This window comes from Psammomys obesus, unplaced genomic scaffold (genome assembly GCF_907164565.1).
Source record: "Psammomys obesus unplaced genomic scaffold, mPsaObe1.curated_primary_1811, whole genome shotgun sequence".
Taxonomy (NCBI): Eukaryota; Metazoa; Chordata; class Mammalia; order Rodentia; family Muridae; genus Psammomys; species Psammomys obesus.
Window position 1 is genome coordinate 283020 of NW_026596396.1, and position 11245 is coordinate 294264.

Sequence of the window (11245 nt, forward strand, 5' to 3'; positions counted from 1 at the left end):
GTCATCGTGTAGAAGTAGGACCTGGAAGTGGCTGTGTTGAACATGCTCACCTCAAAGTTGGGGTGATCCTCCTGCTGCTACACCAGCGCTTAGATTACAGATGTGTGCTACCACACATCCACCTTTCCCTCTTCTTTTTTTTTTTTTTTTTGTAGCTCCTTTTTTGTGTGCTGGCCTCAAACTCAAAAGAAACTTACCTGCCTGTATTTCCCAAGCATTGGGATGAAACATACATACCAGCATGCCTTTATTCTCTAGAACTATTTTGTTTCTTAATTTTTTAAGGTATGGATGTTTTATCTGTATGTCAGTGCACCATGTGCATGCAGCGCCTAGACTTCTGGAAGACCAGAAGAGGGCATCAAATCCCCTGGGACTAGAGCTATAGATGCTTATGAGCGATCATGAAGGGCCTGGGAAAGTATTCACCTCTGAGCCATCTCTTCAGCATCCACTTTATTTCGGAAACATCAGTTTTTTGAGACAAGATCTCAAGGTAGCCCAAACTGGTTTCAAGCTCGCAATGTACTAGAGGTTGATCTTGACCTTCTGATCCGCCTTTCCTTTACCCTTCCAAGTACTGAGGTTATCTCTGTGTTTGTTTTACCCAGCTGGATATTTTTGTTGTTTTATTTATTGTGCATGGGTTACATGAGAACACGTGTCACGGCCCACATGTGGAGGGCCACATGCACGCCATGGCAGTTGGAGGACAGCTATGCGGAGTTGGCTGTCTACTTCCACCTTGATGTTGAGTTCAAAGGCTAGAAGTCCAATGGCCAGGGTTGGTTACAAGTGCTTTTATCACTGTGCTGTCACATGCCCATTGAAGTCTTGAAACAAAAATCTCATACTATAGAAACAGCCTAACCTTGAACTCATGACCACCCTCCTGCCTCAACCTCAGGGGTACTGGACATGCTGCAGCACACCTAATTTGGTGTGGGACTCTGATTATTCCTGCTTTAGCCTTCTAAGCACCGGGTTTACTGTTATGGGGGGGTGCAGTAACCAGGACTGGTCATTGATAGTGGCCAATCTGGTGTGATGTTAAGGACTAAGATCATGCTTGTCCTGTTATCAGTCTGGTTGGAGAATCACCAGAAAAATGTTTCTCCCAGCTTTGAAGTCGTGAGGCAGGTGTGTGATTCTACTTCTCAGGAGTCAGAGGATTCAGAGTTCTAAGCCAGCTTGGACTATCTGAGCCCTTGTCTTAAAAATAATAGAGGCTACATTTGTGTGCTTACCTTCAGTGCCCCCCAAAATGTCAAACCAATGTGCCTCCCTATTTTTGCCTTTTTTGTTGAGATGGTGTCTCTGTAGCCTAGGCTGTCCTTAAACTTGCAAACTCTTACTTCAATATCTTCAGTGTTGGAATTCCAGGCTTGATGGCAACCCCCTTGTCTTTGGTCACTATCATGAATAACTTTGTTGAACACATCCCATGCTCTATCAGTGAACTTCCAGCTGGAGATGTGGCTGGGTGATGGAGGGCTGGCTGGGTTTCATGTCCAGCCCTGGAGGGGGAAAAAAAAAACTACCCCCTTTCTCCCTTATCACCACACATAGCATTCAGGCTTGGCGAACTCTCAGCCTGCCTGTCTGCAGAAGTTACTGATTCTCCTCCTGGCTTCTCTGAACGGCAAATGGGAAGACGCAGCAGCACACAGAGCAATGCTCCCCCATCCCTCAGCCCCCAGGGAAATCAATCTGGGGAAAGCACAGCGATTCAGCTGATCCTTGGCAGGCCCTTAGGAAGGTTCATTGCTTTTGCTTGCAGGTGGTTTCCCTCCAGGCTCTAATTCTATCTAAAAATTCTGTTTAGCCCTCTGAAATTTGTTGTTTCTTCTAGAATTGTTATTCCTCCTGGCCTTCAGGGGCCATGTTAACTGCACAGTAAAAAACAGGAACAAGAGACTCAATGTCAAAGTTAAAAGCGCATCAAACACGCCTAGCATTTATTATTTTAGTCACAAACCTACAGATCCCTCAGTAAACCCTCCCTGGGGTCTGGCCCCAGCCTTAAAAGCTGAAGACCCTGGGTGTAGGTGGCCAGGATGAGACTAGGTGAGGTCTGGCTCTGAAACAGGGCTGGGCCCCAAATGGAGAACTGCGTGGATGGGGCAGCGGTCACAGTTGACCTAGCTTCTGAGTAGGCAGGTCAATTTAAAAAAAAAATCACATAACCCTGGGTGGTGGTGGTGGTGCACACCTTTAATCCCAGCACTTTGGGAGGCAGAGGCAGGCAGATCTCTGTGAGTTCAAGACCACCCTGGTCTACAAAGGGAGTCCCGGACAGCCTAGGCTACACAGAGAAGCCCTGTCTTGAAAAACCAATTTTAAAACACTTAAGGGGTACAATATATTTTTGCCACCTTTCCTCCAGGCCCCTGCCTTTTAGGGGAGATTTCTATCTTTCCCTGGTCTGGGAAACAGCCTGGACACACCCTTCCTTTGCCATTTTCTACAAGTTGAAGAGAAGTATTGGGGTAGTATTTTGGGGTGCCTAGACTGAGTCCACACTAATCCCTATCATCTCCTCAAACTACCCCTCAAGGCAGAAAAGGCAAGATCTTCCCAAGGGTGAGAATCTAAGTTTCACTTGATCTAGGTCTACAAAGTCAATCCAAAATCTACTCCCTTCCCCAAGGAGGTCAGCACAGGGCTCTCATAGGTCAGGTCCAAAGTTGGTCCCAGGTTAAGGCAGGGATTTTAGGAACTGCTCCTCCCTGCTCAAAGGAATGCTTGCATGGGATGTTGCTAAAGGCCAGGGCTTGGGGCCTCTGCACAGGTAATCGAGCTTAGGGATTTCTTCATGCCTTAAAATACCTGTGCTGGACTTTTCCTACAGAAAAGGGATGGGTCCCAGGAGAACAGGCTAGATCACACCCTTACTTCTGTTCTTTGCTAGAGCAAGGCAGGGAATGATAAGGAAGGGACAGGGTTGGGACACCATCAATTTTATCTGTCTTGTTCCAGTGTCAGGAAAAGCTGGACTGACAATTTGCAGAGAAGGAATGGAGTAGCATCCTAGCATCTCTTTTCCTTGGGAGACCTGTTTATAGGGTCCCTAGTGACCAGCGGCATGACTGTGAATGCTCAAGAGTAAACTAAGCTTTCATAGCTGTCTACTGCCTTCTCCCTCAGAAATACCTGTGCAGGGCGGTTCCTTTGGAAAAGGGGGGGGGCCTCACCTGATTCCTCCTCCTTGCCTATTACAGGGGTGTGGCCTGATTGCAACTCCTCTTCCCCCAGATTTCCTGGACTGGGCAGTCTCACAGGAGGGTAGGAAAAAAGGCAGGGTCTCATCCAGGCCTGTCCTCCTTCCCTGGATGGGGAAATCCAAGGGGAGGAGTGAGACCTGATCAGGACTCCTCCTCCATGCTGAAGCTGCTGCGCCTGCTGCTGGCCTTGGAGACGGCCGGAGATACTGAAGAAAGCAGGGGGTCAGAGGCAGCCCGCAGTGGGGACAGGGCTCCCCCTGACAGTCCTCCCACCACCCCTTCCTCCTCCATCAGAATGTCCTCTAGCCCCAGGTGGAATGGGTCCCCCAGGTCCCCCAAGTGGTCGCTGGGAAAGTGCAGGTCCAGAAGGGCATCTGAGGGTGGTGCCGGAGGCTGCTGAGGAGCATTCTTCGGGGTATGTCCCCCTGATACATGAAATGCTGTCGTGCTTGGCCTGCCTTCCTCCTCAATGTCCAGCTGCTCTGCCTTGAGGCTGTCAGAGATGGAACTAGTGGCTAGGGAGAGCAGTCCTGGGGTAGGAGGTACTGGCAGACCATGGATCTGGGCCTGCAGTTCTAGCTCCTGCAAAAAGGAAGTGGTAAGTACAAAGTAAGATGGGGTTCAAAGCCTGTCCTAGGTAGAGACATGTACGCATTAAAAGGACAGGTTACTAGGTTCCAATGCAGCCGCTGGCCCTCACTACTTGCAAATTTTCAGGCTTAGTCTCTGAGTTCCAGAAACCCAATCTGTAAAATGGTACAATAATGGTGGGTTATCTCATTTGGCTGTTCTTGGGAATTAAAGTGGTCAACAGGCATACTGCTCTTGTTACAGTACACGAGACAAGACAAATGTCATGCACACTAGCAAATATTCATACTTATTTTTTTAATTATTTAGAGAATAAATAAATTATTTATTTCGAGACTGTCTCTCTGCCCTCCCCCATTGACATCTCACTATGTAGACCAGGCTGGCCTTGAACTCAGAGATCTGCCTTCCTCTGGGATGGCAAATCTCCCTCTGAGATCTTTCTTCCCCGGGATGAAAGGCATGTGCTCCCATGCCCAGATGAGACTCTTTCTCTCTTTTGATGAGATTTATTTTAGTAGGTATGGGTGTTTTGCTTGCATGTATGTGCATCATGTGTGCAGTGCCTGTAGATGCCAGAATAGGGCCTAAGATCTCCTGCAGTTGGAGTTAAACAAAACAACAAAAGCCCCAGTCCTCTGGAAGTGCAGCCAGTGAGCCACTAACCCATCTGTTTCTTGTTACTAATTTTTAAAGGAAGAGTCGGGCTGTAGCCCTGGCCCCGAGATCCACCCGCCTCTGCCTTTGCCTCCTAAATGGTAGAATTAAAGACAAGGCAGACAGACCAGCATGCCAGGTGTCCTTATATTTTTGTTCATGGTGTACTAATTACTTTTCAGCTCCACCATTATTTGAGTACAACTGCCTAAGGGGAAAACTGGCCAGTTCTTTCTTTGCCTCCACCTGCAGGAAGTTCCAGCCACCCTCACCATTTCCCCACACACCTGAATTCGGAGCTGCAGGCTTCGGTTGGCTTGCTCCAGGGATCGCTGGCGGCTCTCCAGGTCTTTGGAGCGCTGCTGTTCCTTCTGTAATTTGCGGATGTAATCCACAGATGCCTTCAGAATGGTGCCCTTGTTCCAGCGCATCTCCCTGTGGAGCCCAAGACGGAGGAAAAGCAGAGTGCTGCATATGAAGTCTCTCAGGGGAGGGGGATTGTACCAGGTAGATGGAATACCTGACCACATGTCAGAACTTGAGGTAAATCAAATGGTTAGAATGCTTAAAAAAAAAAAACAAAAAAACAAAAAAAAAAAAAACACTATGCTTACAACCTTCCGGTGGTGGCCATTAAACTCACAAACCTGAAAGCCCTCTTTGACCCCTTCTGGCCTCTCAGTTTTAACATGGGAAACTATTTTCATCTCAGTTCCCATACTTGGTACAACCTAGAGCACTCTCCCTCCAACATGTGGCCTCCTTAATCTCGTCCATTCCTGCTCTCTGTGCTAGGGATGAAAACAGGGCCTTGCACATGGTGGGCAAGCCCTGTGCTCAGCTATCTTCATCACTCCAACATCCTGACATCTTCCTTGTTTTTGTTTTTTTTTCTTTTCCCCTTTCATATGTGTGGCTGTTTTGCTTGCACTTATGTGTGCGCATCAATACTGCCTGCCTGATGCCCATGGAGGTCAGAAAAGGGTATCAGATCCCCTAGAACTGGAGTCGCAAACACTGGAATCAAACCCGGGTCTTCTGGAAAAGCAGTCAATGCTCTCAATGGCTGAGCCACCTCTTCAGTTCCCCTGTGTTCTTTTTGTTGTTGTTTTGAGGCTGGCCTCAAACTCTAGATCCTCCTGCCTCCGACTGCTGAGCACTGGGATGACAGGCATACACTACCATGCCCAGTTCCCTTCTGTTCATTATGTTCTGAAACCCTCATTAGAAGGTGCATCATGGATTTTCTTTTGTCTTAACTCTCTGCCTGCCCCAACTAAAGCATCAGATGTAAGAGTATAAGGCTATTTTTCTTTTTTTGTTCTCTCTGGTACCCTCAGACCCTAGCAGAGTATGTGGTACAAAGCAAAGACCCAACAACTAAGCCCCGAGTAAGCAAAAGAAGTGCTAAGTGAACAGAACTTGATGTTCCACAGGGTGCAGATTGGACAAATTAACATTGCATATTCAAAGGCTGAGGGTCTACAGTCCTCCAACTAAGAAAAGACAATCCTTTGTGTGGGAGTTGTGTTTTTTTGATGCAGAGTCTCACTCTGTAGCCCAGGCTGGTCTTGAACTCATGGCAATCCTCCTGCCCCAGCCTCCCCAGTGCTGGGATTACAGGTTATGAGCTTCAGCATTTGGCTCAGAGAACTTTTGTCTGGGCAAGACTACATGGCAGACACACCAAGGAACAACTTTCCTAGTCCAGGGTGCTTGTTCCACCTCCCATTGGCCTGGGGTCCCCAGCCCAGACTCACGGATCATTGGACTTGGGGATGAGGGTGCCCAGCTCTTTGATCCTATCGTTAATGTTGAATCGCCTGCGCCGTTCAACTTTCAAGAGACGGGGAGAAAAAGAAAGAGTAGGAAAGAGTCATCAATGGGTGAAGAAAGAGAGAGAAGAACAGGGGTGCTGGGAGGCTCCCCATGGAAGGTGGCCCTTGAAGCAAGGAGCACGGCAGGGCTGTGTGGCAGGTGGGCAAGTGCACCTGCTCGTGGGCTTACTTAGGTTGTGATTGTCTTTCTTCTGTCGCTCCTTCAAAAGGGCCTTTGCCTCGGTTTCTGGAAGAGAGTGAGGGTGGATATCAGGGCTTCTGGGTGGAGGAAGCAGAGTCCCTGCAGATGCAGAGGTAGGGGCTGGTGGGAGAGGGACAGTAGTGTAACTTTTTAAGAGATGGGCTCTTGCTTTATTGTCCAGGCTGGCCTTGAACACCTAACTTAAGCCTTCTCAGTCTCCAAATTAGCTTCAACTACAAAGCTTGGCCACAGAGCCAGACTTGGAGTGATTAAAAAAGATTTCTTTTTCTTTTTCTTTGTATGGATAGTTTGCTTTCATGTATGAATGAACACCATGTGCACCCAAGGAACTTAGAAGAGGGCACGGAATCCCCTGGAAATTGAATTACAGATACTTGTAAGCCACCATGTGGTTGCTGGGAATTGAACTCAGGACCTCGGAAAGAGCAGCCAGTGCTCTTAACCTCTGAGCCATCTCTCTAGCCCCATTGTCATTGTTGCTGCCATTGTCGTCTTCTGCTGTGGCTGGTGCTTCTTTACTCTTCTTCTTTTTCCTCTTCTTCTTCCACTTCCTCCTTTTCTTCTCCTCCTCCTTTTTTTTAAAGATTTATTTATTATTTATAGTTTTCTGCCTGCATGCCAGAAGAGGGCACCAGATTATATTACAGATGACTGTGAGGCACCATGTGGTTGATGGGAAATGAAATCAGGACTTTTCAAAGACAGTCAGTGCTCTCAACCTCCGAGCCATCTCTCCAGCTCCCCGACCCCTCTCTTTCTCTCTCTCTTTTTTTTTTTTAAGACAGGGCCACAATATGTAGCCCATACTGGCCTTAAACCTTCCATTTGCTGAGACTACAATCATGCACCGCCATACCTGCTGACTCTTTTATAAGATGTCTTGAGCCAGGCATGGTAGTTCATGCATATAATCCCAGCATTGTGAAGGAGAGGCAGAAAGGTCAACACTCCAAGTTCAATGCCAGCCTGGGCTACACAGGGAGTTTTAGAGCTGGGTATTTGGGCACAGCTCTGTAATTTCAGCACTCGGGAGGCCGAGGCAAGAGGGCTGCTGGGAACTAGAAGTCAGCCTAGGCTACAGAGTGAAACTGTGTCTCAAAAAAATAAAATGTTTCTTTGCTTCTTTTTTTAATGAAAGTATGATGGCGCAGGCCTTCCTTTCCACCCAAGACAAAAGGAAGACAGAGAAAACACAGTAAAAGTTGGACCAAGAGCCATATGAGAAAAAAAAGGCAGTTGGCTTTACTTCTCTGAGGTGCTTGGGATGTAACTTATGGTCTTGCAGATGCTAAGCTACCCTCCCAGCCCCACCCTCAACCAGTTTCTGAAGTGCTCAAACCATTTCCCTAGAACTAGAACTAGGTCTAATGCCAGATCTGGTAGTGACAGAGCTTGGTTCAAGGGACAGGGTGGGCTAAGGGGTCAAGACCCCAGCACTTACCGGAGATCTCCCGTTTGATGTTGGGCAGCTCAGCTGGACAAGAGTTGCTGACAGTGATGGCTGGTGTGGTCACTCCCTGATTGCTGTATACATCAAGCAGGTTTCCTGACACAGGTAGCTGTAGAAAGCAAAGGCATAGAACAGCTTCCTCAGATCCAGGCTCCTGACCCTCGCATACTAAAAGCCAGTGCCCTCCAATGCAATGCCTGAGGAGTCCTGGCCATTCCTTCTCCTTTAGGGAAGTTTCACAAGGTACTTAACAGCAGGAACAGAACCAAGTGAATGTTTGTGTCCCTGGTTTGTGGATACTGGGAGGTCCACCTACCTAGCCACTCAAATATCTCTGTAGCCCTTCTCTTTCTCTAAAACTCCAAGGCTGGCTCTGAGAACAAGAATGCTGGAAAAATCACAGTTCTCAGGTCTCTGTCAGATCTAACATTCCAGGCCATTAACTGCTTCCAGCACAGCATTCCAAACCAGCATTCTTGAAACACTCCAACTCAATCTTTTCAGACCTTGGTAAATTATCGTGGCAATATGCCATCCAAAATCTGGCTTTCTAGAGAGTTCCAGCCTAATCTCCAGCCTAAAGTATGAAAGTATGATCCCTACTTTAAAAACCATGAGCTCCTACTAATCATTTACCAAGGTCTTGACTTTATGTCTGTCTACCCACACAGTCTGCTATCTCAGGAGCTCTAGTCTATTTCACAGCCAGTGCTGCTTTTATACCAGCCAAGTTTTGGTCTCTCTCTCTCTCTCTCTCTCTCTCTCTTACTCTCCTAGTTACAGTCTGGTACAACACACTTGTATAAAAGTGCACCCAGTCCTAGCCTTTGAGGCTTTCAGATCTGTCTCATGACTTCTACTTGTGTACAAACCAATGAAGAGTTATGATAAAGCAAAATTGTGTGTGTGTGGCACTGAGCCTAGAAACTCACACATGCTGGCACTCTACTCAGCTACACCCCCAGCCCCAAACTACAACCATTTTCATACCAGGTTCTATCCTTTTGTTATGTTGGGAAAAGCTATGTGAGTCTTTGAATGTTCCAGAATCAGACTGTTATAATGGCAGATCTCTTGCTCTGGAAAGTTGTTGCCATTTTTACAAGGATCCAGACACTTAGCCCAATTCATTACAAGGGCCTTGGTACATTCTGACCACTTGTTATAAAACCCAGGCCTTTTTGGTCCCAGTTACTACCTGAATCTCTTCAGATGTTCAAACTGCTACATGACTTCTACTGCTTGGTACTTGGCAGAGCATATCCCAAGCACACAGGTAATAGTATGTCTATAAACTCCCCATATATATACATAAACCAGGGCCACCTCTCCATGAAGTCTAACAAAGGCCCAGGGGCAGCCGTGGCCTAGGCTCTATTCTCAACATAAGGCCTTTCTCAACCCCCCCACACACTTTGGTTGTTTGAGACAGGGTTTCTCTGTGTAGCCTTGGCTGTCCTGGACTGGCTTTGTAGACCAGGCTGGCCTTGAACTCACAGTGATCCACCTGCCTTTGCCTCCCTGAGTGCTAGAATTAAAGGCATGCACCACCATGCCTGGCTCTATCTTAGTGCAATGTGTGGCAAGGGTTGCTAATATACTGTATATGCTAATATACAGTGTATATGTGGCCAGTGTAGGTGTGGTCTTAGTGACAGAAGAATGCCGTAATTTTCAGACCACCTCCCTTCTTAGAGCCTCACCGTGCTGGGGAGCTGCAGCCCTGCAGTGCCTCCAGGAAGATAGCTGAGCATCTCATCGTTGTAACTGGACTCCAGGCTGATGATCTCATCAATGACATCATCAATCTGGGGGAAGAAGTAAATACTGTATAGGGTTAGAAGAACGGGAAGGGGAGGCTGGGATGGGAGTAGCTTCATGGTAGAGTGCTGGCCTAGCATGTGCAAGGCCCTGGGTTCTAGTCCTGGCACCACAGGCATTCTCACACACACACACACACACACACACGCAAACAAAACGAAAATAAAAGAACTGGACAAAGGGCATAGGGGAAGGTTATCTACAGCCTCTTACCTCCTTCTCTGAGCTGGACCCAATGGTGAGCAGAGCCATGGGGCTGTTAGGAGCACTGCCTGTAGGGCCAGTGGCATGGGCAGTTTCAGGTGCAGGAAGTGGCTGGGCACTGGCAGGCCCTGGTGGTGGGGTGAGAGCCTGGGAAGCCAGTTTGGGCCCAAGTGTGGTAGACAAGTACTGTTTCACCTGCTGCCGGCGAGCTTGCTGAAGGTGGTAGCGCGTAGGGTTCTCTAAGTGGGTCTGAACCTGTGAAATAAAATTCAGTGGGGACGGAGAGAAGGCACAAAAAATCTCAGAGGAGTAACTCTGAGCACCAGCCCGTAACGCAACTATTTTTAGACTCATGTGGACAAACGGTGGCTGAAATATGAGAACAACTCAAAAATATTTGTCTTCCCAAGACCCCAAACCTCTTTCCCCAGCAAACCTTTAGAGACTCCAAAATCCAATCACCTTGTCTGAGCCCTCAGAGACTTAGTCCTTAACAAATATCTGATATCACCCACAGAACCAGGAACTAAACCACATACACCTTCCCTAGTCATCCCAATGGCCAAAATACCCCTCACAGGTACAGAAGAAAAAAAAAAAAGACATATCCACGGACCATTAAACACTGTCAGGAACTGCCTGTCCTCAGACCCACAGGGATCCCAGGCCAACCCTTAGCTTCTAGAACTACTTCTTAGCAGCAGCTGCCAGAGCTTCTGGGTCTGTCCTTACCTTGAGTACCTCTCTGGGCACCTGAGCAGGGGATGGACGGCTCAATGTGTGGCCCCCAGCAGACACACCAACCACAGAGATGGCTGGTGAGGCAGGTGCAGGACTGGGAAAAGGTGCAGCTGCCGCCTGTTCCCGCCGCTCACGCCTCTCCTGTTCCTGGGCCTGGGCCCTCATAAGCTGCTGACGCAGCAAAACACGCGATGACGACGACGATGACATGGCAGGGGTCCTGGAGCCCCCTGCAGAAGACGATGCAGAGAGTGTAGCTGGGGTGGTTGGTGTGGCCTGCAGTGATATTGGGAGGCTGTGGAATGGGAAATATGGGGCCACAGGTAAGCTAGAAGTCTAATTCCAAGCCTAAGGGTCAGTGTGTGCTGGAGAGATCAAGAGTTTGCTATGTTCCGAGACCACAATGTGTGAGTGTGAGACAGAGGTACCTGGCCTGGATGTGGACCTCAGGAGATGCTGAGAGTGAACGCGTTAAATGAGGAGAACTTAAGTCTATGTTGATTTTCAGACTCCAAGG

The 11245-nt window shown here is 48.1% G+C and overlaps 1 protein-coding gene across 2 annotated transcripts in view; it reads right to left on the reverse strand.

Moving 5' to 3' along the window:
- Nucleotides 1-1924: 1924 nt before the first annotated feature.
- The window catches only part of Tfe3 (transcription factor binding to IGHM enhancer 3), a 13058-nt gene continuing 3737 nt past the window's right edge, over nucleotides 1925-11245 (reverse strand). The window contains exons 3-10 of one of the 2 annotated variants that reach the window (XM_055597534.1): nucleotides 10720-11023; nucleotides 9997-10242; nucleotides 9666-9770; nucleotides 7954-8071; nucleotides 6480-6536; nucleotides 6233-6308; nucleotides 4760-4907; nucleotides 1925-3806 (exon numbers count right to left, since the gene is read on the reverse strand). In XM_055597534.1, coding sequence (XP_055453509.1) covers nucleotides 3366-3806; nucleotides 4760-4907; nucleotides 6233-6308; nucleotides 6480-6536; nucleotides 7954-8071; nucleotides 9666-9770; nucleotides 9997-10242; nucleotides 10720-11023 — 1495 coding nt within the window. In that variant the 3' untranslated portion in view covers nucleotides 1925-3365. The remainder of the gene's footprint in view (nucleotides 3807-4759; nucleotides 4908-6232; nucleotides 6309-6479; nucleotides 6537-7953; nucleotides 8072-9665; nucleotides 9771-9996; nucleotides 10243-10719; nucleotides 11024-11245) is intronic. The other variant, XM_055597535.1, reaches the window with a different exon arrangement.